Source organism: Erpetoichthys calabaricus, chromosome 12 (assembly GCF_900747795.2).
Source record: "Erpetoichthys calabaricus chromosome 12, fErpCal1.3, whole genome shotgun sequence".
In the NCBI taxonomy this organism is placed as follows: Eukaryota; Metazoa; Chordata; class Cladistia; order Polypteriformes; family Polypteridae; genus Erpetoichthys; species Erpetoichthys calabaricus.
In genome coordinates, this window is record NC_041405.2 from 73,153,621 (window position 1) to 73,181,466 (window position 27,846).

Here is a 27,846-nt window from a genome sequence, read left to right on the forward strand (position 1 = left end):
CGTCTGCTTCTGTCCTGTGTCACATCATCAACAAACACTAGTGTCCCAGTGCCACTGGCAGCCATGCACGCCCAAGCCATCACACTGCCTCCACCATGTTTTACAGATGATGTGGTATGCTTTGGATAATGAGCTGTTCCACGCCTTCTCCATACTTTTTTCTTGCCATCATTCTGGTAGAAGTTGATCTTGGTTTCATCTGTCCAAAGAATGTTTTTCCAGAACTGTGCTGGCTTTTTTTAGATGTTCTCTAGCCTTTCTATTCTTGAGGCTTATGAGTGGCTTGCACCTTGCAGTGCACCCTCTGTATTTACTTTCATGCAGTCTTCTCTTTATGGTAGACTTGGATATCGATACGCCTACCCCCTGGAGAGTGTTGTTCACTTGGTTGGCTGTTGTGAAGGGGTTTCTCTTCACCATGGAATGATTCTGCGATCATCCACCACTGTTTTCTTCCAGGGACGTCCAGGTCTTTTTGCGTTGCTGAATTCACCAGTGCTTGCTTTCTTTCTCAGGATGTAAAAAACTGTAGATTTTGCCACTCGTAATATTGTAGCAATTTCTCGGATGGGTTTTTTCTGTTTTCTCAGCTTAAGGATGGCTTCTTTCACCTGCATGGAGAGCTCCTTTGACCGCTGTAGAAGACCAGGCCCCGGGCACAGACAGACAGACACCGTATGTCCTAAACACACACGTTTATTTTCACCAATAACCTGCACACAACACAGTGCCTCCAGCACTAGTACTCAGTCCTTCTCTTTCCGCCTCTCCTCTACTCCTTTCTTCCCAAGCTTTGTCTTCCTCCTCCCAACTCTGGCTCCGAAATGTACTGACACGGCCTCCTTTATAGAGCACCCGGAAGTGCTCCAGGTGTGCCTTGATTAACATCCGGCAGCACTTCCAGGTGTGGCAGAAAAGCTGCACCGGAACCCCGCTCCTCTTCTGGCAGTACTCCCGGGTGTGGTGGAAGTGCTGCATGTCCAAACTCTGGAGCTGTCCAGGCGCCCCCTGGCGGTGGCCACGGACCTCTACTGGGCTGAGCCTCCAAGCCCCAATTCCATGTCCCTGATGTAAGCCAAGGGTGCTGCCCTCTCGTGTCCTGGGGGAGGTACATCCTGATATTATGCCCATTCTCCCAGTCTCCTCCTGGAAAGGGCGTCCCGTCCGGGCATCTTATATTCCAAATCATAATCTCAGATCCTCAAATGAGTGTCTCCTTAGAATTCCAAGAGCAAAACTTAAAAGAAGTGGTGAGGCGGCCTTCTGCTGTTATGCACCTAATATCTGGAATAGCTTGCCAATAGGAATTCACCAGGCTAATACAGTGGAGCACTTCAAAAAACTGCTGAAAACACATTATTTTAACATGGCCTTCTCACAATTTCACTGTAATTTAATCCTGATACTCTGTATATCCAATTCATTATAATAACTATTCATGGTGGCTCTAAAATCTGTACTAACCCCTGTTCTCTCTTCTGTTTCTTTTTCCGGTGTCCTTTTGGTGGTGGCTTTCGCCACCACCATCTACTCAAAGCACCATGATGGTCCAACAGTGAAGAATTAAAAGTCAGAAGTCTGCATGTCCATCATCATCAAATCCTTCCGTGAGAACCCTAGACACAAGAGGACTATTTCACTTATGTTAGGTAGAATGCCCAGAGGGGACTGGGAGGTCGTATGGCCTGGAACCCCTGCAGATTTTATTTTTTTCCCTAGCCATCTGGAGTTTTTTTTTGTTTTTTCTGTCCACCCTGGCCATCGGACCTTACTCTTTTTTTTATGTTAACTAATATTGTCTTATTTTAATTTCTTATGTTGTTATATATTTTTTTATTTACTGTTCTTCATTATGTAAAGTACTTTGAGCTACTTTTTTATGAAAATGTGCTATACAAATAAATGTTATTTTTATTATTATTATCAGAGATAAAATGGCTGAATTACTCTTGCTCTGTCTACTTCTAAAGTGAAGTGTGCAATGAACATGTTTGGTTGGATCACCTAAAGTCTGGGATCCTCAAGAACACCATGGCAGTTGACCAAAGATCACCCCTTCCTGTTAAACTCTCAAACTATAAGAAGAAAAGAGTGACATTGCATCTAAAAAAGGACGGGAACTCTACCTAAGAGGTTGCTCAGGCACTCTAAGAGGGAAATACAAAATAAAGCCATGCACATAGAAATACATTAATATTAACATTAATAGAAAAACATTAATATTAACCTTAATGTAAGTTTTAAAATAAAAGTACAGTATTACTAAATTGTCACACTACCTGTTTCTTTAGTATATTGGTTTGCTCTATTGGTAATGAATGAATTAGGACCAATTCAAGCTTCCGATCTATGTTGTTAAAACTGAAATTAATTCTTTTCACAACTCATTTTATAATCATTTAAAATTTATTGGAACTATGTTTAAAAGAAAATCATATTTTAAGACACTGAGGCCAAAACCTCAAAATCACAGTTGGAAGCTACATTTTAAAATGAAATTAAAGATTAACTAAAAAGTTAGAAGCACAAATAGATTTTTTTCCTTTGGAAAATGGGAGTTGATTATCCATTCTGGGTTGTGGTTTTAGGACTCTGCCAGTGCCCCTGTACTTAGGGAATACATGACAGAATGCTAAAAGATAAGATTATGTTTCTGAAATTTGTAACATAAGACTATGAGCTAAATTAAATCAGCTAAGAACCCTAATTATCATGGAACAAAATGAGACTTTATAGTTAATAATAAGAAAATAAAAAGCAGGCTGTTTTATTTGATTTTCATAAAATGTTCACATATTCAGTACCTTAATTTTTAACTCCTCTCTAATGGTCCATCAAATACAGTATTCTGTAAATATCTAAGGGTATTTGTTAATAAATCTAAAATCAACTTCATGGTTGTCATAATATTAGGACTAAATGAAAAGTCGTATTGCATTCATGAGTTTAAATTTGACATTTTTTTTATATTTAAAAAAAAATTAACATGTACAAGCTATACCTAATAATTAAAGTACTTTATACAGTCTTCTTTAGAAACAGAATAAAATTGTCCATGTAATGGTAGTCCAATTCAATTTGAAACGTAAAAGAAAAGTTCTAATGTTGTAACTCTTACAAAATTTATGATCACTTGCCACTTTTTCCAAAACCTTTCAAACAGAGTGCAGGGTTGCATTTCTGCAGTGGAATAAAATTGTACATGAAAAACAATTTTTTCTTGAGAATATTGTATAGATGTGTGATCTTCTTTTTACCAGTGGTTCACAGTTAAGATATTTAAGCAAATCAATGAAAGTACAGGGTGTGTCCTTGCAAAGGAATAAAGTTCTCAGTGAATGATACATTAATGACTCTTGTCTAATAGTCTAATAGTTTATTTAATTCTTCAAAAACTTTTAAAATATACAGTGACAACAAGTTAGGGAGGTATAAGGGAGATTTTTCCAAACTTTTTTGAAAATATTTCACTTCACAATAAACACACTAAAATTATATATTGAGCTTCAAATCTATCTATCTATCTATCTATCTATCTATCTATCTATCTATCTATCTATCTATCTATCTATCTATCTATCTATCTATCTGTCTGTCTGTCTGTCTGTCTGTCTGTCTGTCTGTCTGTCTGTCTGTCTGTCTGTCTGTCTGTCTGTCTGTCTTCATGAGTCTTGAAAATGTACTTGGCACTCAAAATTGAAGCTGTGGCCTTGAAGCTTAGCAGTACATTCAAGTAACTGGAAGGCTCTTGACATGAGAGGATCTCTCACTCTTACTGGCACTACTTGCCTTTCTTTTCCCCTTGTCAGAGGCTCCATGTTATTGACCACAAGTATTTGGCAAGTGCACAGCATTCCAGTGGACGTTTTTGTGCAAATCACTACATTGCTGAAATTATACAATAAGATGCTCATCCGCACTGGCTGAACTGATTTTTTGGAAAACAACACAAGGAACGTGGAAAGCGACACTGGTGCCATGTACCATGACAGATGATAGGCTGGCTGATGGCTCACCAAATGTATTCCTGAACTCTTCTTCATAGACTCTGAACTAGGGCCCTGTTTGTGGCTTTAACGAGTATTGGGGTGCTTCTGCCCATTGTGCATGCATAACTTCGGCATTATGTAATTTATTTATTTTGTCACCTCACACGGAGGAGACACTGGGGCGTGCTTGCTGCCGCTTCTCTCAGTAAATGACACTTTTCCTTAAAAATGTAGCATAAGCGAGCTGTTCAACCCATTTTATCCTTGGTACAATGCACTAATATTTTTAAAACCTGGAAAATGTGTATAAAATGTGTTAATTGTCATCTAAATAACATCTTAATATCTTCTTGACATTGAATTCAATTTAATAATGATACTGACTAAAAGTGTCATCATTAGTATTGATTTACTATATTTGCAACGTACAAAAAACATGACTCAATGAAGTAGGGTAAAATATAATTTTAGGAGAAACATTCAATGCTTACCTTCTTCTCCACTTGAAAGACGAATTGGTGCTTGTTTTGCACTTAAATTTTGATCATCTGCTTGTGGAACTGTACCAGAAGATTCTTTTTTCTCACAGCTTCCCAAAATATCTCTCTAAAATTACACAAAAAGGTGATTTTAAAAATATGAAAAAGGTAGAATTTATTATCAAAACCACTAATTATATGTGCTCTAGAATCACAGAAATGTAGTAAATAATTGGGTCACATTTCCCACAGGCTATGAATAGCCTTGCATAGGGTGCCACCCCATCACAGTAGCAATAATGGGCTTCTCTAAGCCTATCAGTCGATCCATTATACGGTATAGCCCCTTCCATAGTTTGCAGTGCCCAAGTCTTTTACATGAGCAGCACAACAATATGCAGAGTGAGCCAGTGTTATATTTTGTCTGATGGAAGAGTAGATAATATCATTTGAGTTACAAAGGAAGCAAACTTTGGGAAATTGGGATTTGATTCAGCATCCTTTAACTTTTAAAGTCTACCATAGATAACACAGCTTTAAGCCACTTTAATTGTTATATACATTAGCATATTGTTATGAGTTAATGCTGAATGATAATTCCTGAAAAATATATATTTAATTATTTCCATAAGAATGAGTTCAATCATAATACTGTATGTGTTTGATGCCATGGTGACACTCTATAACTTCACAGATCATATCCTGATCAATGCCTGAACATTATGTAGGTGGTGTTTGCACTTCTCCCCACATCTGAGTGTATTTTTCACCAGACTTGGGTTTACCACATCACCAAAGAAGTACAGGTTGAGTTAATTAGAGAGTAAATTAGGAAAATTAGCCACATGTGAGTCTGACTCTTTGTGTGTGTGTGTGCGCGCACGTGTGTATGTGTGAGTGAAAGTGAGCCCTGTCAACCTGTCCACGGCCATTTGCTGCCTTGTACCCAGCACTGAAAGGGAAGGCTCAGTCCCTCATATCCCAGAACTGTATTAAGTTTGTTTGAGAATATTATGATATGTTATAATTTGGGATATTTTACACAATGCAAGAGTATAAAGGATATATTTAATCACTGAGAGTAATAAAAGGTTAACAGCTTCCAAAAACGTAAGCACATACCTAAAAAATGTCAGCTTTCAATACAGGAAAACATATAATATGTGCGCAAACAGAAATTAAAAAATGGGCTTGACCAAGCAACGATATTCAATTTTTTTTACCAGTTCAAGTAACTGCAAGTAAGGCAGCCAAACCAATAATTGCAAGTGGTCTGGAGAGGAGAACTGAATGACTTAATATGCACAAGACTACAGATACAAATGACTGGCTGCGCCATTCCATGATTTAGGAAGGATATACTTAATCTATTAACGTTATCTTACAACACTTGTCCAGGTAAAATGCTTGAGTCAAAAGTAAACACTAACTTAATTTGATAAGAATTTTAATATTAACACAAAATACATTTTAATTAATGGCTATTTATTTCATTTTCTTCCGACTCAAATGGGACAAAAACATGTTTTGCTCTCAACTCTAGTTTCCTGGAAAGGATCTCTTAATTCTTCCATCCATCCACTTTCCAACCCACTGAATCCGAACACAGGGTCACGGGGGTCTGCTGGAGCCAATCCCAGCCAACACAGGAACCAATCCCAGGCAGGGTGCCAACCCACCGCAGGACACACACAAACACACCCACACACCAAGCACACACTAGGGCCAATTTAGAATTGCCAGTCCACCTAACCTGCATGTCTTTGGACTGTGGGAGGAAACCGGAGTGCCCGGAGGAAACCCACGCAGACACGGGGAGAACATGCAAACTCCACGCAGGGAGGACCCGGGAAGCGAACCCGGGTCTCCTAACTGTGAGGCAGCAGCGCCACCGTGCCGCCCTCTCTTAATTCTTTGTAAATTGAAATCCAAGAATTATGAGCAGTCTTAGGGATGTGAGCCAGGCTTACAAATGAAACAAATCTGGTCTGCTTAATCTAAAGGAATTCTTAATTCATCTGTCCCTGACTGACTGGGTTGATAGGAACAAGGTGAGTACTAGCAGTCCGGGAAGGTAATATGGCTTAAAAAACACCAATGACTTACTATGTGACCATTTGAAAATGCTCCATTTTTAAAATAATAAAAGCAGATGATTGCATTGTAGCTCAGTGTTTGTAAAGAACCTTGGGATAGAATTCACTATGGAATGGTTCTATATAAAACTTATGGTTATTCCTCTGTGATTGCACTGGGTTCTACTTATGAAGATACTCTTACGCTTGCAGGCTTCCTTTTAATTCGGGCTTTGTGTTTAACGTTGATCCTGTGCTTGGCGGCTGAATTATCCAGACATGCCAGAGGGCTGGCTGGGACACTGAAGTCGGCGACGAGAGACAGACTGCTTGGTGAAGTTGGAGTTAGAAGAATGGAGGGAGACATAGGGCTGCCTGGCCTTGATGATGTTTCCAAAGACATCTGCAAATTGACAGAATGCAATAAAAATTATTAAACAGTAACATACAGAATTAATTTGAGAGCTACACTTTATTTATGGTCAGGACATATTTTTTAAAACCATAAATGGTTTCTTAAATACTTCCAAATTATGGCTGGGGCATTATTATCACATAATTACTATTCCATTGAGTAAAAATACTTAAGCTATCCTTTTGATGAAAATACTTTGAAGAGTGACTCTTGGATCAACTACTATTTCATTGAGGCTCAGATATAATGAGCCCGCTGTAAAAACACAGTCACGTTTATTATCAAAATCCCAATTGGTCAGGCAGATCAACAGAATTCTCCTTTGGCTTCACTGGCTAAGATAGTTGCTTGGCATGCTGGGTACAGACCCAGGCTAGTGTACTGGGAGCTCGGGGGGTACAACAGAAGCCCACAACATTATTTAGGAGACACTTTGCTGAGGACATTCCCTAAGGTAAGCAATGTCATAGTATGGCTCACTGGGACAGAGTGCACAATATAACATTCACACCAATGAACCTTTAAGTCTCTCTGTACTATTACTCAGTACTTGTCTCACTTTACAAAAGTAAAAAAATATTTTAAAAGAATGATAATAATATAAAAAACACCAGTTTAATTGCAGCCTAATTTGCCTTTTAGTATAATGATATATCTAACACGCAATAACTACATTATATTTATTAGAAAATTAAGGAAATTTGTAAATTGCTCAAGAGGAAATATGATCACGATCATAAACTTGCTGTTTCACACATGAAATCAACCTACAGTGAATGTCTAAACCTGTTGTTCTTAATGTGAATGTTATAAGAAACAATTTTGAAAATGTACTGTTTTGCCAATCAAATGGAAGAACTAACCAATGAAAAATGACCAGGAGATGCACAAGAAACAGTCATAGTCAAAATGGGGGAGCAGAGAGCAGAGAGTCCACACCAGGAGGCAGAATATAACTATTATGAAAGCCAAATAGTGAATTGAAAAATTCAAGTCAGAAAAACACAGACAAGTCTAAGCCTTGAAAACTTTTTAGAACATTCCTATGTATTGTAAATATGAGGACAACAAGGAAGTGTTGCCTTTATACTGCCACCACAGTGGTTATTGGAATTTAAATCTTGAAATGAAATAAAAAATCGCCAAATGTATTTGCTTCCCACCATCAAATGCCTGTTTGTAATTGCCGATGCCAATTAATCTGCATTGCTGGAGTAGGCAAGACTTCTGTGCATACAACCAAGGAATTTTTGACTCAAATCCAAGGTGCACCACCCTTGCCACATTATGCAATATGGAAGGTGTATGCAACGTTAATGTCATCAATGCAGAATGGCAATCAGTAAAGTCTTGTGCAGCTTAATCGAAACTGGGTGTAACAGCACATCCTGCTGCCCCTTCAAAGAAGGCTGTAATATTGGACGGGTGCACATGCAAAAGAAACATGAGAAAATGTATAAATAACCTGTACGCTTACATTCTTCTGTTTATACATGTAACTTGTATGCTTAAATGCTTGTTGTATATATACTTTTATGCTTACATAACCTATTATTGATTTAAATAAAATTTAGGCAAAAATACTTCCTATTTACAATATTTTGAAAATAAATGCAGTGTAAACACTAATATGCATTAGCGAATCTGTATTTTTTTATGGTGTATGTTCATTGTTCTCTAAAAATTCACTGCATTTTTGCTATACAATGCTTAGGAATATACGTGCAAGATTCAAATGAAAATGAAAAGCTAAAATTAAGCTAAACCACACAAATCACCCAGAATTATTACTTTCACACTGATGAAATCTTAGGTTATTATACTGTATTAACCACCCCCCTCATAACATTTTTTTTTTAATTGGTCCTTTACTTTATCAGTAAAAAGGAAGACATGTGAGTTCTACTGAGCCTCCAATATCCTCCTTTTGAAGTTTCTGTCTAAAAGGAAGATGCACCCATAATAAAGTGCAAGTCTTCACGGGAGACACTAATAATAACAATAATAATTCATTACATTTATATAGCGCTTTTCTCAATACTCAAAGCGCTATCCACATCGGGAGGAACCAGGAAGCGGACCCACAGTCTCCTTACTGCAAAGCAGCAGCACTACCACTGTGACACTCTCCCAATAAACATGCCCATATCAGTCCAAAGAAAGGGGTGTCATGCTGACAGCACACAATCCAAAAAAGGTTATGAACTTTTATTATAAAGAATAGATGCAACAAAATTTTGATAAAAAAATCTATATTTTAAAATAACATAGTAAATGTAAATGTAGTGCTGTTTAAGTCACAATACTTACAGGTGACAGATGCTACCTGTTACAGTAAATATATATATTTTGGTCTTCATATTACATAAGCACTAAACAAAGCAGAGAGAAGAGCCTCTATCCAGTTTACACATGAGGAAGGATTAATGGGAGTTTATGAGGAAGGATTAATGGAGTTTATGAGGGAGGATTAATGGAGTTTAATATTTTCAGGTTAAGAAAGCAGAGACTAGGAGGAAGTACAATAGAAGTGGTTAAAACTATGAAGGTATTCAATGGAGTTGCCATTGGTTAATTTAAATGCACTTTTCAAAAACAGCATGGAGGCACCGCACGAAAGTGGGAAATGGTAAATTTCAGTCAAATGTTAGAAATATATTTCTTCATAAAGCATACTGTTTGCACCTTGAATAAGCTACCAAATAGTGTAGTTGAGAATAAGGTCTTGACTGATAAAGACAGTTGTAATGGAAATTATAAAGTATGATTGAGTTAATGGGCTGTAATTTTTTTGTGTCAAAGTGTATATACCTGCTGCTTAAAAAATATACACATTGTAAAATAAACAATGTAACACATGTTTAAAAAGATTTTTAAAATAAGAAATTACTGTGCAAATGTCTAACAACAGCAAGAATTTACTGTATGCTTATAAGCAAAGGCCATTGAAGCTTTGTTCCTTCTTTTGAACTGTGACCTCATCATATTTCTATATGATATCCTAAATAGTGGGATACATGCAGACTCCTTTCACAGGTAGTATAAACTATTTGTCTATTAGTAAATGAACATTGTACCAACTTAAATGCAATATTGTTAACCTTAAACTGTTGTGGCTTAATGTTCAATTTTGCTAAATTACCATTAATGTAGGTACCTTCTCTGACACTGTTACATCTGCGTTTCTGTTATGAGGTCTTTTTTATCTTTTATCATCTATGTAGTTTGGCTCCACTCTCTAATTTGTCCCTTGTTTGTATTTTACTTAATGTATGTATGTTTGTCCTGGTCCCTTTCCCCAGAATTGCTTGTTTAGTGCTCTTAGTGGCTCAATGAGAAATTACCTAAGACTCCTATGCAAGACACCTGTTTGCTCAGCATCTTTTCTGTCCCATCAACTTAGGCAGCATTTGGTTTTGGTAACATTTGACTTTGTGCTTCTCTTTTTTGGAGTATAGGTTTTGGATTTCTTGTGGTTTTTGACTTTGGCATTACCTTTAGATTTTTGAACTTTGGTTAGTTGAGTACATTCATTAGCATTTTTGTTTTGAGTATCATTTTTCAGTTTAGTAGTTTCTGTATATTTTGCACTTTTGAATTCTGAAATTTCAGATGTTCATTTTGTTACTTTGTAACTTTAGATTTTGAGTATTAATTTAATGAATAAGTTAATTCAAAGATGAAAATATAAAAAAATTTGGTTTGGCAGGCTAGGGGTTTATATAGTTTTCCCTCTCCTTTTTGCTGTCAACTTTTTTGGCAAAAATCATAACCTATCCTAATGTTGCATTACTGTATTCCTTAGGATCACCTTTAGCCCATTTACAACTAGATTCAAATTAGGGGGATTTCTTAATGTGCAAAATAGAAAAAACACAATTCATTCATTTAATGAAATTACTGGAAGAGGACAAGGTTTCAGGTACAGAGACTCAGTCTCTGATATTATCTGTCAGGTAATGGAAGAAATTGCAGTCTGTATTTACAAAGAGAGACAACCTGTTATTTTAGTACAGCATGCTATTGTTACAAAAATACGTGCGACTGTTGCATTCATTTTTGTCAAAGCCAACAACTGTGACAATCATAGTTATACAGTAATAACCCATTCTATTCATCCAGCTCATCCTGGCTGTTGAAGGGAACTTAGAAATTACATCACCAGTATTAGGACCAAGGATCTGACCACTCTATGTTTTGGCTCCACTTTACTATACCATGCAATGCTGGCTACCAGATAGAGGCCTTCTAAAATAATGAAGAATTTTGTTTTTTTGAGGAACTATGTTTTCTGAAATACTGTTTTCCATTATTTGTATTACTTAAATATTTTTGCTTTTACAGTTGATGATGCCAACTAATTGTAGAAGCATTAAAATTTTAAAACTTCTTAATATTATTATTATATGTTTGCTATTTCATTTTTTGCCTGCTTTCCTGTTGTGTTTTGATTTTTTCTTGGCTCATATTAGATTTTGGAATATGTGCGTTTTTTGTTTTTTTTTTGTTATTTTCTTATTGGAAAAATATTTAATTTAGTTGAAATATTTTTGCGGTGTTTTTGTTGGCATTTAGTTCATATAGGACACTGTCATTTTATGGAGAGATTGTTTGCCATGTTGCTAAGTAATTGACCCGGAAGTGTGTGGTGGGTGACATCATCATCTTGTTAGTATAAAGGTCACAACATTCAAATCCTATTTATTCAAATGTAAGGGGAAAATTAAATCTTCAGCCCCACCCGGAAGTGCAATTAGAACCAGGTGGTCAAGCACCTGGAACACTTCCGGGTGGGCTATAAAAGGGGCCCGCCACCACCACTCAGTGGCCAGAGTTGGGAGGAGAGAACGAAGCTTCAAGGGAGGAGTGGTGGTGCCAGAAGGGTGCATTTGTGGTTGTGATTTGTGCGTACTTGGGACTGTGTTGTGGCTGTTCACGGGGAAGATGTGCCCTCCAGCTGAAGAAAATAAAGTCTTTTAGTGTTTTTACAAGTGCCTCAGTGTGAGTCTGTGTCGGGTCGGGCACAATATAGTGTCTTTTATCACAGTTGTATTGAGAAGCTTCTGGTGAAGGACTTTTTAGATTTAATGAACTCTTTTAGTCTAATTCAGTCTGTAAATGGTCCCACTCAGGAACGCAGGCATACATTGGATCTTGTCTTTTCTCATGGTGTATCTGTTTTTAATCTGGACATTGGTGATGCAGTGTTTTCAGACCATATGCCTGTTTTATTTGACTTTGTTCCTTTGTGTCAATTTGTAAACCGTATGCACCTGTTCGGCACTGCCATGCTTTTAAATCTTCCACTGCTGCTCAGTTTTCTGCTGTTTTTAATTATGAAGTGACCTCACAGCCCTCTGTGTCTTCCAATACTGAGGAGCTAACACTTCAATTTAATTCTGCTTGCCAAAATGCTCTGGACTCTGTGGCACCATTAAAAAGCAGACAACTAAAGCCTGCTCAGAGCCATGATTAAATGATAATACCCGTGCCTATAGAGTGCAGGAGAGCTGAATGGAGGTGGAAAAAGGATAGGTTGCAGATTTCTTTTGAAGTTTTAAGAGATAGTTGGTTGTGTTATCAGAAAGTTTTGAAAGCTGCTAGATCAAACTTTTTTTCTGAAGTTATTTGCTCTAACTTTCACAGCCCCCTGTACTTTTTAACACATTGAGTTCTATTCTGAATGTTCATGAACCTGTCTATCTGGAAGCTCCTAGGGAAACTTGCGACAAATTTCTTTACTGTTTTTGAAGAACGTTGTAAGCACTAGGGCCCTAATTTCACCACCTTCTCATGATCCATCCATTTTAATGCCCTGTTTGGCTGTGTTTGACCACTTCAAGCCTGTCACTCTCCCCTTTTTAAAGCAGTTGGTTTCCAGTATGAAGCCATCTGGCTCCCCACTTGATGTTGTCCCTCCTTGACTTCTTAAGGAGGTCTTTTCTACCTTGGGTCCTTCTATTCTTACTATTATTAATAGTAGTTTAACCTCTAGTGTGGTGCCTAAAAATTTCAAACATGCTGTTGTGCAGCCTCTGCTGAAAAAAATGGGTCTAGACCACTCTGTTTTGTCTAACTTTAGGCCTATTTCCAAGCTAACCTTTTTTGTCCAAACTCTTGGAAAAAGTCATCCACACCCAACTGAAGTCCTTCCTGGACGAACAGGCAATACTGGAAGTGTTCCGGTCTGGGTTTAAAACTCACCACAGCACTGAGTCCTCTATGTTACGGGGTTTTAATGATATTCTTTTAACAGTGGACTCTGGTGATTGTGTACTACTTATGCTTCTGGATTTAACAGCTGCCTTTGACACAATAGACCATGAGATCCTCATCTCCAGGCTAGAGCACTGGGTGGGCATCACAGGTTCAGCTCTCCAGTGGTTTAGGTCCTATCTCTCAGATAGAAGTTTTTGTGTCAGCATTGATGATTTTACTTCCACCTCTGTTGCCCTCCCCTGGGGGATACCACAGGGCTCCATCCTGGGACCTCTCCTGTCCTCCTTGTACTTGCTGCCACTCTGCGCTATTTTCCGGAAACTCGGTATTTCCTTTTATCTTTATGCAGACAACTATTAGGTTTAATTCCCTGTGAAGCACCCTGGTCCATGTTCTGTCCAGCCCCTGCTTGATTGCCTTATTGACATAAGGAGTTGGATGGCATTAAATTTTCTAAATTTTAATGAGAACAAGACAGAAGTCATGCTATTTAGACCCAATGGCACCAAGCAGGACCCCTTGCATCGACCATTCCACTGTGGCTCAATTTGAGAAATCCATAATCACAACTTTAGGTTTGAAAAAGGATTCCACTTTAAAACTTGATAGCCATGTAAACACTGGTAAAATCTTGCTTTTTCCAGCTGTTTTGTCTAAATGCAACTTTGAAACAGTGATACATACTTTTATAACCTCTCGTCTAGATTAGTGCAATGTGCTTCTTTTTGGAATTAGCCAGGCCTCCATTGCTTGCCTATAGCTGGTGCAAAATATCGCTGCTCGATTTTTAACTGGCACAAGAAAGCATGAGCATACTACCCCGATTTTGGCTTCCCTTCACTGGCTTCCGATTCGTTTCCGAATCCATTTTAAGATCATTGTATTTGTTTTTAAAACCTTTAATGGTTGTGCCCCATTTTATTTGTCGGAACTGCTGTGCCCTTATGTACCATCTCGCTCTCTCAGGTCAGCAGACCAGATGCTTTTATGTGTTCCTGAGGCACGATGCAAACTCCAAGGTGATTTTCAGTTGCAGCTCCAAAACTCTGAAACGATTTGGCGTTGCATGTTAGGCAGGCTCCTTCACTTGCTGCCTTTAAATCTTATTTAAAAACGCACTTTTACTCCCTGGCCTTTGACCCAGTATGCTATGTTGACTATCTGTGTATTTTTTATTATGAATCTCTTCAGCTCTTATGTGTTTATGTGTTTCTGTTTCTTTTCCCTTTGCTTATTGTTTGTCTGATATGTTGGGTTTTTATTGTACAGCACTTTGGTCAGCCTTGATGTTGTTTTTAAAGTGCTTTATAAATAAATAAACTGGAATAAGTGGGGTTGCAAATGATATATGTGATTTCTGTGGAGCAGTTTATAGCACCTCTGAGAGCTGAATGTGAATGCTCCAAAATAGTTTCAACAGTTGACCTGTGTAATACTGCAGATCCCCAAAAGACCTTTGTTGTCTGCCTGTAGAAATTTGCTTACCACAAATAAATAAGCTAATCATTTCCTGCTCTATTGACCAGAAAATCAATTTGGAGTTAGAGGCTAAATACAAAAATCAAAGATGCCAAACTCTTGTGTTTCATTCATCTTAAGTAGTCTTGATGCTAACCAGAATCAAATAGAATTGGCATTGATTTCCAACAGTTAGCTACAGAGTGTAAGGTGAAGCTGACATAACACACCATAATCAAGAGATCACTTCTTCAGAAAGAAAATCATGCCACTGCTAACAATTAATAAAGGTCATCACTGGATTAACACAATGGCTGATATTCATTTCAGATAAGTTTGTCATATTTACAAAAAAGTAAAGAATCATATCAGTATAAGATTAAAAAATCTAATTAGTTATTACGACAGACTGTATTAATCTAGCAGTTATACAGTACATAACAAATGATGGTGACTCGCCAAGACAAGCAGTTAGAGAGCGAAGTGAAGTAAAGTGAAGTGAAGCCTGTAAATAGTAAATATAATGACAAGTGTTTAATCAATAAAATTAGGACTAAAAATTAAGTAAAACACTGAACTATCATGAGTGAACAATCTGAATTTTCTGTATTAATTACATTTCTCCTCAGTTTTTCCAGTGTCTTTAAATACAAATGGACTAAAGCTTGGAACCTGAGGATATTCTAGTGGACATTACCTTCTAAACAAAGTGATGAGGTGAAATTAAACACAACAGCACACTTCCGCCTCAGTCTGTTTTTATTGTTCAACCTTTTTCAAAACAAACAGCACTGATTTCATACGTTTATGCAATGGGAAATTCAGTGCTGGCCACAATCCAGGGGTACAAGCAAAACAAACACCAAAAACAGCCCACTATAGAAGCCATTGTTATTTTAGCTTCAAGTGTCATCCATCTGTTTCTTATTGATGTCGCAAAAGCAAGAAACAGAAAATTAAATTAAAAAGGGCCATTGCAAATTCTTTCTCTCTTTAATTGTAGCCCCATGACCTGTATTCAATTGAGCCTTGCATTTCCCGCATAGACAAGCTTCCGCAGTTTTCTACATCTGGCACTCACTAAACTGGACACAATTCTCCTTGGAAGAGAGAACACTTAACGATCCCGGCTCTGGCTACCCTCTCATTTGGGTCTTGCGGGTTAACAAGAATTGCAATCAAAATGTTCTGGCAATGGTGACTGTGGACAGTGATGGAAAAAGTAAAAACAATTTCAGTCTGCTTCAAACATCATCATACAATCCAACGGGAACTTTATACTACAATTTTTACACTACAAGACGTTCCAGAATTCCCTCGGTGGGATGTCCCTGCCACGCCACAGCTCTTCATTGAGGATTACCCTGCAGCTTTGTTTCCAGCTGCATCCAGTAGGTTTAGCTCCATCTCCCACGAGTGATAATCTGCCTCATCAAATAGATTTATTCACCCTGCAATTTAAGCAGTAAGCCATGTCTCACAGTAACGGTAACGTTTAGCATGCATCCCAGCCATGTGCTAGTTATGCTAACTCAAAGCATATGGCTTTTATATATGGGAACATTTTGTGTTGTGAAACTGCTTGCCCTTAACACAACAGATGTGCCTGCAGAATTAAAAAAAAGGAATGTTCATGCCAGAAGTGCAGGCCTCATACATTTTAAACAAATCATTAATGTTTATCTGAAGAAATTTTGAGAAGGAAGTGGTGCAGATACAGCAATAGTGCCATCTCACTGGAACTCCTAAGCAAAAATACAACATTTTGGCAGCCACACATTTAAAAATAGAACTTCCCCACCCCAAAACCCATACCCACCATTTACTTTAATCCAGCCTTCCTAGTGCAGCACATAGACCTACTCGGTTTATGGCTTGAACCAGCTCAGGAAGGGAGAAAGGGGCTTCTTCACCAAATGAGACTGATTAATCTTTGGAGATCATAGTTTTCAGATCTGGTAGTGCACAGCACCATCCAGTGTCTCAAAGTCATTTTGATTCTGCAAAAATATGTAATAGTCGAACATATGCTAGTGTGCTAGAACATACATTTTACAAAATACATTCACTTTGAGGGTATCACAATGCATTTTATAGTGTTATCAATGCACAATTTTTATAAGAGATAATGTCTTTCAGAAAAATTGAACTCTAAAGCAAATAATGTAAAGGTGCATCACAAATACAATGATTAACAAGGAAAGTTATGTGATGTAGAGCTAAAATGTTAAATGAGTTCTCAGCCATCATGTCAAGATGTCAGACATTTGAAATAATGTGGTTTACACTGTGGAAGATCTAGATTAGATGGCGAGAGCTCTATTCAAAAACTGCCCGTTTTTCCAAAAGCCTTTTATAAATTTAACATTGCTGAATTTAGACCCTTTCTCCTGCTTGCTGGATATCCATACCCCTACTCACAGAGAAAACACATGAGAGGGAAGCATCGTAATTATTTACCTGTTCATCTTCACTGTCTGTTCCATCTAAACTCACGGAACTATTTCTTGGGGCAGGGTTGGAAGACTGTGGGATAGAATAAGGGGGAAAAACAAATAGATGAGCTGAGGGGAGGATCTTTTCAGAGGGGAAAAGGATTAAAACATAAGTTGATGTCTAAAAACCTCTCAAATGGCTGCACTTCTGTCTGGTGTTTCAGTGTACTGCCATCTCAAAACACTGCAGAAATTTCAAAATTTGCTCTTGCTAAAATGGAGATGTAACATAAAGCAATGCCCCCCTTCTGATTCTCAGAACCTTATGACTCAGCTTTGTAATTTTAATTCACATGCCTTAATTAATAAGCAACAATTGACCTCATACTCATTGTACTTGTGGTTACTCCAATCTAGGCCGCCAGCTCCTACTCTACATTTGCACTGTCAGGAATTCACAACTTCAGATGCATTCACACTACAAAACAGGATGGAGATCAAAGACAACAGTAGTATTGTGCATGATCCATAAGGGACTGTAATGTAATATGATCTACATCAAATTTATCCTTCTTATGAGGAAGTATTGATCCAGAACTGCCAGATATGGGCTGTGTTTGCACTATTTCTCTGATAAGACCTGATTCAGATTTTTTCACATATCTGACACAGATTAGATTTTAACAAGAAAACTCAAAACCCACATATATCAAATTTTTGAGATTGGATGTAGGGTTCTTTTACATGTGGTACTGAATTCTGATTGCACATATCCAATCTGAGAATAAACAGCCAGATCAGATTTTCACCCTAGAAAGTGGTTTGATTACATTATTTTTGTACATTGTGCAAGGAAAGGGGTGCAGTGAGGAAACAAATTTTTAATGTACAAAATATTTGCATGTAATCTGTCTGATTTGAAGTTTCTCCAGCCATTAGGAGCCATCAAGGCAGCTAACAATACAGTCCCACCACTATTGACTCCTGTTGTATATCAAAATTATTCTTCAAATTGACGTCCAACGTAAGAAAACACAGCAGAAAATGCTAAGGCATGTAATCCCATAACCCTTCTACATGGACATATTATATCAGAAAACAAGTTCACTTGCTAAAATATTGAAAATTGATGAGCATCAGTAGAAATAACATACAGGGATCTATGTTTCCATGCTACTTGCATACTGTAGTAAGCCACAAGGAATGCCCAGCGCCTACACATACAGTAAGTTAAATGTACTCATATATGTAAACATTTAGGTCACATATAGACTGAAAATGTAAACACGACAGCCACCAGATTGAATTTCTTCACCAATTCTGTTTCTGGCATCGAGACCTGGTAGTGTAATGTGACCGTAGTAGCATTTGATCCATGGTAATGTAAATGCCCTACCAAATGAATCCCTACTCACCTAATCTATCTATCTATCTATCTATCTATCTATCTATCTATCTATCTATCTATCTATCTATCTATCTATCTATCTATCTATCTATCTATCTATCTATCTATCTATCTATCTATCTATCTATCTATCTAACACATCTCTCTTTACCATCATTGTGAAAAATATGTTCCTTCACATAACTCCAAGATATTTTATACATTGACAAGATATAAAGATTTGGAAACAAGCTATACTGATTGAGAAATAAACGATATGCCTTACTGTAAGATTACATTAAAAACACACATTATTCTTATATTATGCGGCCTGCATTTATGTCACTTTTCTGTTTAGCATATGCTTGCTGAGAACCTACCATAACTGAACACCTAGAGTCAACAGACTGACAATTGATCTTTACTAAAAAAAAAGCTCCACTGAATAACAGATCGTCCTTCTGCTCTGGATTGGCAGGACCTTCATTTAGTAACCAAAGGACAGGTGAACAGGATAAGGGGCATCAGATATGCATCTTATTGCAAGACCACACACACTATCTGGAGCTCAGATACAGTAAGAACTGGAAGCATGTAGTACATTTCTAACATTGTGCATGTGCAAGTGGGGGGGGGGCAAGCAGGTGAAGCGAGTTGGGGGCAAAGCCCCCTATTTTGAGTAAAGGCAGTTACATATCTGGAATATTACTTAACTAAAATTAAAATCTGCCCATGACCAAATTATTCAAATAGAAGTTTTAAAGTACCCAATGTTAAGTGTACTTAACAGTATAAGTAAAGGAAGGATGTCTCCCTGTTTTATATATAGCATAGAATCTAAGTTCTTAAAAACCTAAAATAACTCAGACTACCTTCTTTTTGTGTGTAAGACCTATTACAATCACTAAAGTATGAGTTAAGTAACTGCAGCTGTAAGCAGATCACGCATACAGTGAATGTGGATATCTTAATGGCTATATCCTAATTCACTGGGCATGGTGCTAATAGGAATGGTGTCCAGGCTTCCTCCATTTTAAGAAGGAGCTAATCCATTACTGAAAACCCCTTCAAAGAGTGAATTTTTGTAACCTAATTACAATTAATCTAAATGGAACACAATTTTAAGTTTTCCCATGCCCCAATATTGGACCCCATTACATTAGTCATCAAAACTAATCTTAATAACAAATTGACCTTCACTATATAGTGTTTAACGAAGGGCTTTACCTAGATGTTATCACTTTTAGTTTCACATTCAAAGAAATTACCTTTTGTTTTATTTCTTGGGCATTTCCAACTGTTTTCTATGCCCATCATAATGTGAGAAGACATGTGACCAACACACGTTACAAGGTGATTGAACACCCAAGTCCATTTCAGTATAGCCCATCCTGTTTGGCAGGCCAACGTGAGGACAGCATCGACCACGGAAATAACTGAGAGTACAGACAGAGCATCACCAACGTTCAGCCCCACTCTCAAACATCCAGGCCTGGCCTATCATGCAGGCTGTGACGAAGTGTACTTTAGAATGACTGTGCGGAGGACCAGGTGATAGAACTAGTGGAGCACATTTGATTCTTTACATTTGCAAATTTTCATAAAACGATTGTTCCTAAAAAGGGGGAAACCTATATTCTAGATAATTGACTAAAATGTTGCATGTATTTGTGCAGCACTTTTGTTTTCTTATTTAATATTGTAGTAATGAATGTGTCTAGCAAAATATACCAGAGTAAAAGTAGCCATTTGCATTTAAAAATGTAGTGAAGTAAAAGTGAAAATACAAAGAAAATTTTGTAGTCAAGTAGAAATATTCTCAAAATACACTCAAGTACAGTAACAAAGTATTTCTACTTGAGTACACCAAGTATAGGTTACCACATTTCCTCACTTCTTTTTTAAAATTTAAATTATTTTAACATTTAAATAGGGCAAATACACAGGCACCAGACAGAATATTTTAATATTGAGATAAGGACCTAGAACATGGATAAAACAGAAAGGAACTGAATCCAGATGGCACAAAGCTTGCTCCACTCACTTTTTAGAAGAGGAGCTGAAGTATCCCCAGAAGAAAAGTTTAGCCAAATGAGATCACGTATAATAAGCAGTCGGCCCTTTCTGTCTGATCTTAGTAAACATTCGAAAAGCTATGACATCAATAAATGTCTGTATGAGAAGTAATAACAGTAAGTTGACAATGTCTGATACTGCAGGCTGATTGCAGAAACAAGAAACAATGGTCATGTAATTAAGCAACCTGTTCAATTAACAGCAGGATTTCTTATATATATTTCTCTTCTGGTTCGTCCTGCTTCCACTTCAAAACCGGTCCCGCCCACATGCAACCGACACGGCATTTCTCGATTCCTATTCGTCCTCTTCCATGTCATGCACTATACTGGCCTGCTGAGTGTAATACATCCAACAAGTACTCGAGGTGCTGCCACAACAGTAAAGTATCTTTACCACCTTTGCGGGAGCCACCTGTGTCTTTACAACAGCTTCTTACACAGCAAACATCAGAAGCTAAAAATTATCGTGAACACATTTGAAAATACAACTCTTCCTTAGCGTTTGCTTCCATGAGTGCACAGATAACTCAACCTCCTGGCCACGGACCATACTGTTTTAAAATACACGGGCAAATTTATCACCAAATCTCACCACTATACGCTAACATTTCTACCTCTCCAGGATATGGACAGTTGTATGTTTTTGACACAACGCAAGCTACTGAAGTACGCTTACAAAATAAAGCAAACTCTGCATGCAGCGAAAATGTACTTCTCCAGCTAGATTCCATGCTCAGAACCATCAACCCCTTCGCTAAATCATACAAACACATGCATGAAATTGCTCAGTCCAATCCAACAGCATCTGTACGAATGGTTTTCAAGGAAAACCCTAGGCAGGATTTATGACGATACAATGCCCCGACATTGCAGCTATTTTCGTCGGAGAAGATGGCAAAACACCTGCTGACAGGGACATTTGCATCTATCCCATAGGCAACTCCTGTAAACAGATTTCCACGTTCAATATGAATTGCGATCCTATGGTTTACCCACTTTTATTCCCTTACAAGGACATTTGGCTGGCACAAACATTTACAACATATTCCAGATAAAAGAAGCGCCAAGCGAATAAGGCTTGCTCAATGCCAATTTTACACGTACAGATTAACAATGAGGAATACATTTTGTATTTTGCACTCCAGCGGCAAACTATTCTAACAGTACGTCGTAGATGCCTATGTTAAAACAGAGGGCGCGCGTCTCAACTATCTCAGATTACATCAACAAGATCTGCGCGTGGAACTATCAGACGCTCTGTAAGCAAACGGTGAAAATAACAACGTACTTGTAGGCAAAATGATCATATTACCGTCCACATTTCCAGGAAGTCCAAGATACATACAACAAAACTATCAGGATGCCATGACCATAGTACGTAAATTCGGAAAGCCTGATATATTCAACACTTTCACATGTAATCCTGCTTGGCTGGAAATTCTACATGCACACTGCGTCTTTCAAGAAGTATTTATTTCTTCTTGATTTCTGAATTCCTTTCTCACCGTTTTCCGTTCCTATCCTTACACTGCCGTATGCGAGGTGGGTGTCGGCTAGTTAACTACTACAGTGCTTGAATAGAAACTCACAATCCACTGTTGAGCACAGCAAAATGTTTGAAATCTCATGATAAAAAGCATACTGAATTTTGAATTTTTTACATTTTTAGATTTTATATACTATACATATGTTATTTGATAAATGAGTTCAGCAAGCAGACGGATGGATGAGTTTAAATTGATGCCCAGAAGAACTTTTGATGTTGTTCAGTTTTTCTACTCTAATAATGTTGTAGTGTTTCATTTACTGATGAATGGATAACATGTATAACTCTGCAGTGCATTAGTTGTCAGCGAAAAATTCCTGCTTGGAAGGAATGGGACAATGTGGCCCTTCTAAGGCAGGCAACATTAATTTGCCTGATTGAACCAAACCTTTAAAGGATACTGAGGTCACATTGCTGCAGTGACATGAGGAGTCACTAAATATATGTCTCCAAAGATGTGCTGCCCATGAACTAGGACTTCAATTGTAGTTTATAGCCACCTTATTGCAGATGGTTCATCTAGAGTCTTCCTTAGAAGACTGGCGTCCTTCAACATCTGCAATAAGATGCTGCAGATGTTCTATCAGACAGTTGTGGCGAATGCCCTCTTCTACGCAGTGGTGTGCTGGGGAGGCAGCATAAAGAAGAAGGACACCTCACGCCTGGATAAACTGGTGAGGAAGGCAGGCTCTATTGTAGGCATGGAGCTGGACAGTTTGACATCCGTGGCAGAGCGACGGGCGTTCAGCAGGCTCCTATCAATTATGGAGAATCCACTGCATCCACTAAACAGTGTCATCTCTAGACAGAGGAGCAGCTTCAGCGACAGACTGCTGTCACTGTCCTGCTCCACTGACAGACTGAGGAGATCGTTCCTCCCCCAAACTATGCGACTCTTCAATTTAACCAATGGGTAAACGTTAACATTATACAAAGTTATTGTCTGTTTTTACCTACTTTTTTATCTATCTATCTATCTATCTATCTATCTATCTATCTATCTATCTATCTATCTATCTATCTATCTATCTATCTATCTATCTATCTATCTATCTATCTATCTATCTATCTATCTATCTATCTAGAGTATCCACAGTCAATGGCAGAGTTTCAGCAAATGTGAGAAGAAGAGACAAGCATCAAGAGAAAAGTAAGATGAGAAAGAGGGCCCTGAAGAAGACTGTGTGTGAGCCACTCTCGTTGGGATAGAGTGGTTCAGGGTTTTGTTTTCCTTTTGTATTTTTGTTCATGTTTTGTGTCTTCCATTTCTTACCCCTTGTACCTGTGTCTGAGATAATAAATGCCAATCTGTGATAAGTATGGGATTATTGATACTATTATACATAAGGATTGATCCCATGAGGTTATCCCATCCTGTTACACTAATTATCCCATAGCCCACAGCCAAAGTCACTGAACACGTCTTCAGACATTGGAAGAGCCAGCTGTGCAAAGGAAAGTGCTGAAACTGTAAAGAAACACTTATGCTAAGGAACTAGCCAGTAAACAGAAAATTCAGCAATTTCAAGGGCTGAGCCCTTTTAACTTCAAAAGCTTGTGCTGTTTTAATTTTTCTCAATGTTGCACTTCCAAAGATTGCATCCATAGCCACTTGCATCAGAAGTCTGCAGCTGGGTAGAGTGAATGAGGTATAGACAGAGATACAGAGCAGCTGCAAGGCCTCAGATACATTTGGATCAGGTAAACTGATCAGTGTCATGTGCAGCTGCATTTTAAATTATTTATAGTACCATTTTTACACTTTGTTATTTGTGAAGGTTTTACCTGCAGAAAAATTACTATAATAGACTTGAAACAGTAGTGAGCCACACTCAACTGGATTGATCTGTGTAACCACTTTTGGCTTCTTCCTACCTTTGTAACCTTTTAGCAAAGATCATATATGCCTAAATTCAACAGTATGGAGAATGTGATGTAGATGTTTAAAAGCAAGGATAAAAGAAAACAGAGCAAGGATTTTCTGTTAGGAAGCACTGCTGGGACAGACTTCAGCCCATGTGACCATTAACCTGATTGTTTGATAAAGGATGGATTGAAATGTGAAAGGATATACAGTACAGACAAAAACAGTGGCATGCTGTTGGTCATGTCTTTGTACAGCTGCAGAGGAATGAAACTGGAAGATATACATAGGATAACTGCTACATGGTGACTGTCACGTGCTCTTTTAGCAGCAGGTAAATGAAATGCAAGTTGACAGGATTTTGTCACTCAGAAATCAGGGTGCCCACTGTTCCAATCGTTTACAATTAATGGCCAAACTATTGAGCAGCTCCAGAGTGATGAATGGATTTCCCTGCAACTCTTGGATCTACTGCTGGGCTGACAGTACCTGCCAGTTCTGAGTTATTAGTGCATGTGCCTGACAACTCAATCACTGCAAATTGAAAAAAACGATATTTGTGTAGTAGCGCAGCAAGCACTAAATGAATAGAAACTAATAACAAACAAGAAATATGTCAAAGATATCTTCAAATTTACAAGAAAACCAGGGAGACAAAGGAAAATATCTGCAGTGCGAAAAAGAAACACACTGTCATTGTACCCACATGATCACACCCTAGGCTTGTTTATCACTGAGCAGGACGATGATACATCTAGGAGACAGACTGTCCAGCTCTAACCTACTCTGAGTGCAGGTACAGTGCAGCACAGCCTGGCACTACCTTTAAGGAGTTTGTCTAAAGTAGAACATATACCCGAAAGTACTGTATATACCCAATATAAAAGTTTTATTAATTTTAAAAAAGGTGCCTTTTAAGAATGAGCCATGGCAGAAATCATTATGTACCCCTGTAGCAGTGTCCATAAGCACGGTGTGAAGTGTAGAGATCTCTGGTGGACTCCGGGGAAGCCCATCATCCTCTGAGAGTGTGCCAGCATCTTCTGCTTTCTTACAGGAAATGACGGCAGACGGTGAACCCATTCGAATTGCCTGCTGCAGCTGAAGCTAGTAAAATAATAATAAATATAAAAAAACAGATTTTGGTATCATTGAATAAACCTAAAGAGAAAAGCATCATGGATCAATAAATACCTTAGTGCTACACAGCATGCTACGCTGTAATATTAGAGCTCAGCCTGCAAGCAACCACACATCTGCGCAGCTCTTCAGTAATCCCTATTAACTCATTTTGTCCGGTTTCATCGGATTAGGGATCTCAGCTGCAGCTCGAAAGGAGCTGAAATTACACCAGCACCATTTTCCTATCTGTACTTGCCATTATAAACCTTGTTATTTTTTTTTATTTAAATGCCCAAGCAGTTGATTTATGTTTTCCATGTAGTTTGTACCAAACTGTAATAATCTGTAACATTATACTTGGCAAGTTTTAAAGATTGCATATAATGAATATATACTGTATTTTTAGTGTATATGTATATGAAGGCAGTGTGGTGTAGTGGTTAGGGCTTTGGACTTCGGGTTGTGGGTTTAAATCCCACTACTGACACTGACCATGAGCAAGTCACTTGACCTGTCTGTGCTCCAATTGGAAAACCAAAAAAAATGGAACCAATTGTATCATAAATGTTATATGTCACCTTTTATAAAGGCATCAGCCAAATAAATATTTGTAAATATGTAATTATTGTACATGTAAAAATATATAGCCACACAAGTAGAAAGTATCTTTATAATATGATCTTTATTTATATATTGTGAATATAGACAATATGTACCAGTAGAAGGCTCAGTCTTTTAAAACCAATGTGTATGTGTATCAAGTGTTTATGTTAATGCTGCTGTAAAGTCGTAAATAAATCAATGTCAAAGATGTAATGCTAACTCTTAAATTGATTTTTAAAAACAGCACACCTGCTTGTAGGAGAACGTTTATTTGGTAAAACTTTTTACTTGCTACAATGATCTATTATTAGGAGATGGCTATTTGAAAAGAAAGTATTCTGAAAAAATAGTCAAGTGATAACCAACGAGATGTCTCTGTGTGCTTTTCTTTTTATAAGCATGTACTTTAGTCCAATGTAATACATATTGTTTCCTAAGATATAATACTACAAATGGACATGAAATGAGAAAAAAAATCAGATTATAATCCACAGCCATTTTTCGCTACCTGCAAAGTTTTCACTTTTCCTGGGAGATTATCCTGTGAAGACACCAAACTTTCCGTGTTTTTTGATGATGGCGCGTCAGAAATAAACACACTGTCATGTGACAGGGCCTTGTTTCCCAGGCTGACCTTTGACCTGGAAATTAGAATATTAAACAAGCTTTAGCACTGATTGACCACAAAAAAGGCCACATAAAATTGAAAACTGATTGAAGGAGTGATATAAGGTGGAGAAAAGAGGCCCATTTCTCATCTTACCCCATTTCATACTGCAGGCTTGTCTGAACTTTGGGTTGGTCAGGTGCATTGACATCATCACTCGACTGGCTCTGTTTTAAAGGACTGTCACCACTGGATGTGGCTGGAGTTTTTCTCTTTTTCTTGGCAAAAAAGTTCTTAAAAGTCTGGAACTTTGACTTTTTCTTTCCTAAAACAAAACCAAGATTTGAAACGCATTTAAACAAAGACATGGAAAAACCTAGTGCATTAAAACTCTAATTAAATGTAATGTAAAAAAGAGTGTATTTGGGGTGATAAGACTGTGGAGGATTTTGGTGCAGATGCTTAGTTATTTAGCTGCTCTGTGGAGCTCCTGATTACAGGTGATCTACAAAATATAACTCAATATGAAGTTATTATTTTTTATTTATCTGACTCATCTTTAGAGACTTAAGAACCAATTCCTTATATAAGTACTCCACTTCTCTATTAATTATATATCTCTCTATTACCGTATATACTCGAATATAAGACGAGTTTTTCAGCACCCAAAATGTGCTAAAAAACGTCACCCTCGGCTTATATTCGAGTCAGGTCCCACTGCCCCCCGGTATACGAACAAGCCAGTTTCAGTTTGTGCACACCAATGATTTCCGCACATGTTCAGTCTCTCCCTGTGCATTCCCTGTGCAGCGAGTGAGAGAGAGAGCGCGAGAGAGAGACACACACACACACGCACGTGAGAGAGAGATACACACGCGTGCGAGAGAGACACACACACACACACGCGAGAGAGAGACACACGCGCGAGAGAGAGACACACGTGCGAGAGAGTCACACACACACACATGCGCACGTGAGAGAGAGAGCGAGTGAGCGAGAGAGATACCATATTGTTTTTGTTGACCCTCTTCTCCACTTACAGAGCTAGTTTACTGTTTTTCTTTGAAATAAATACTAAAAAACATTTAACCTACTGATGCCTCAATTAATGTACGGTAATTTTATTGGTATTTATTTTGATTATTGAAACTTACCAGTAGCTGCTGCATTTCCCACCCTAGGTTTATACTCGAGTCAATACGTTTTTCCAGTTTTTGTAGGTTTTATTAGGTACCTCGGCTTATATTCGGGTTGGCCTATACTCGAGTATATACGGTATATAAAAAAATCCGGGGATGAGATGAGACTTTTTATCCTGGGACAAGATGAGACTTTTTCAGAGAGATAATTTTAAGTCCCGCGAGACGAGACTTTGTGCCAAGAAATTTAACCACGCCCAGGGCCGGAAATAAAAGACAAAGAGAGATGACATAGTAGAATGTTGTAAAGAGGTTCAAAAACATTGGCACGATACACATGCAGAGCAGGTTAGAGATAATGAAAGTACTAAAATTCGAAAGTCTCAAAAAACTGATATTAAAGATCACATTAGCGCAAACAAACGGAAAT

At 37.9% G+C, this 27,846-nt stretch overlaps 1 protein-coding gene across 5 annotated transcripts in view; it reads right to left on the reverse strand.

The window, feature by feature from the left end:
• The window catches only part of zgc:66433 (uncharacterized protein LOC321250 homolog), a 196,382-nt gene that overhangs the window by 20,942 nt on the left and 147,594 nt on the right, over positions 1-27,846 (reverse strand). For 4 of the 5 annotated variants that reach the window (XM_028815706.2, XM_028815704.2, XM_051935186.1 and 1 more), the window contains exons 3-8: positions 26,434-26,602; positions 26,179-26,311; positions 24,894-25,052; positions 17,096-17,161; positions 6,749-6,946; positions 4,481-4,595 (exon numbers count right to left, since the gene is read on the reverse strand). In XM_028815706.2, coding sequence (XP_028671539.2) covers positions 4,481-4,595; positions 6,749-6,946; positions 17,096-17,161; positions 24,894-25,052; positions 26,179-26,311; positions 26,434-26,602 — 840 coding nt within the window. The remainder of the gene's footprint in view (positions 1-4,480; positions 4,596-6,748; positions 6,947-17,095; positions 17,162-24,893; positions 25,053-26,178; positions 26,312-26,433; positions 26,603-27,846) is intronic. The other variant, XM_028815707.2, reaches the window with a different exon arrangement.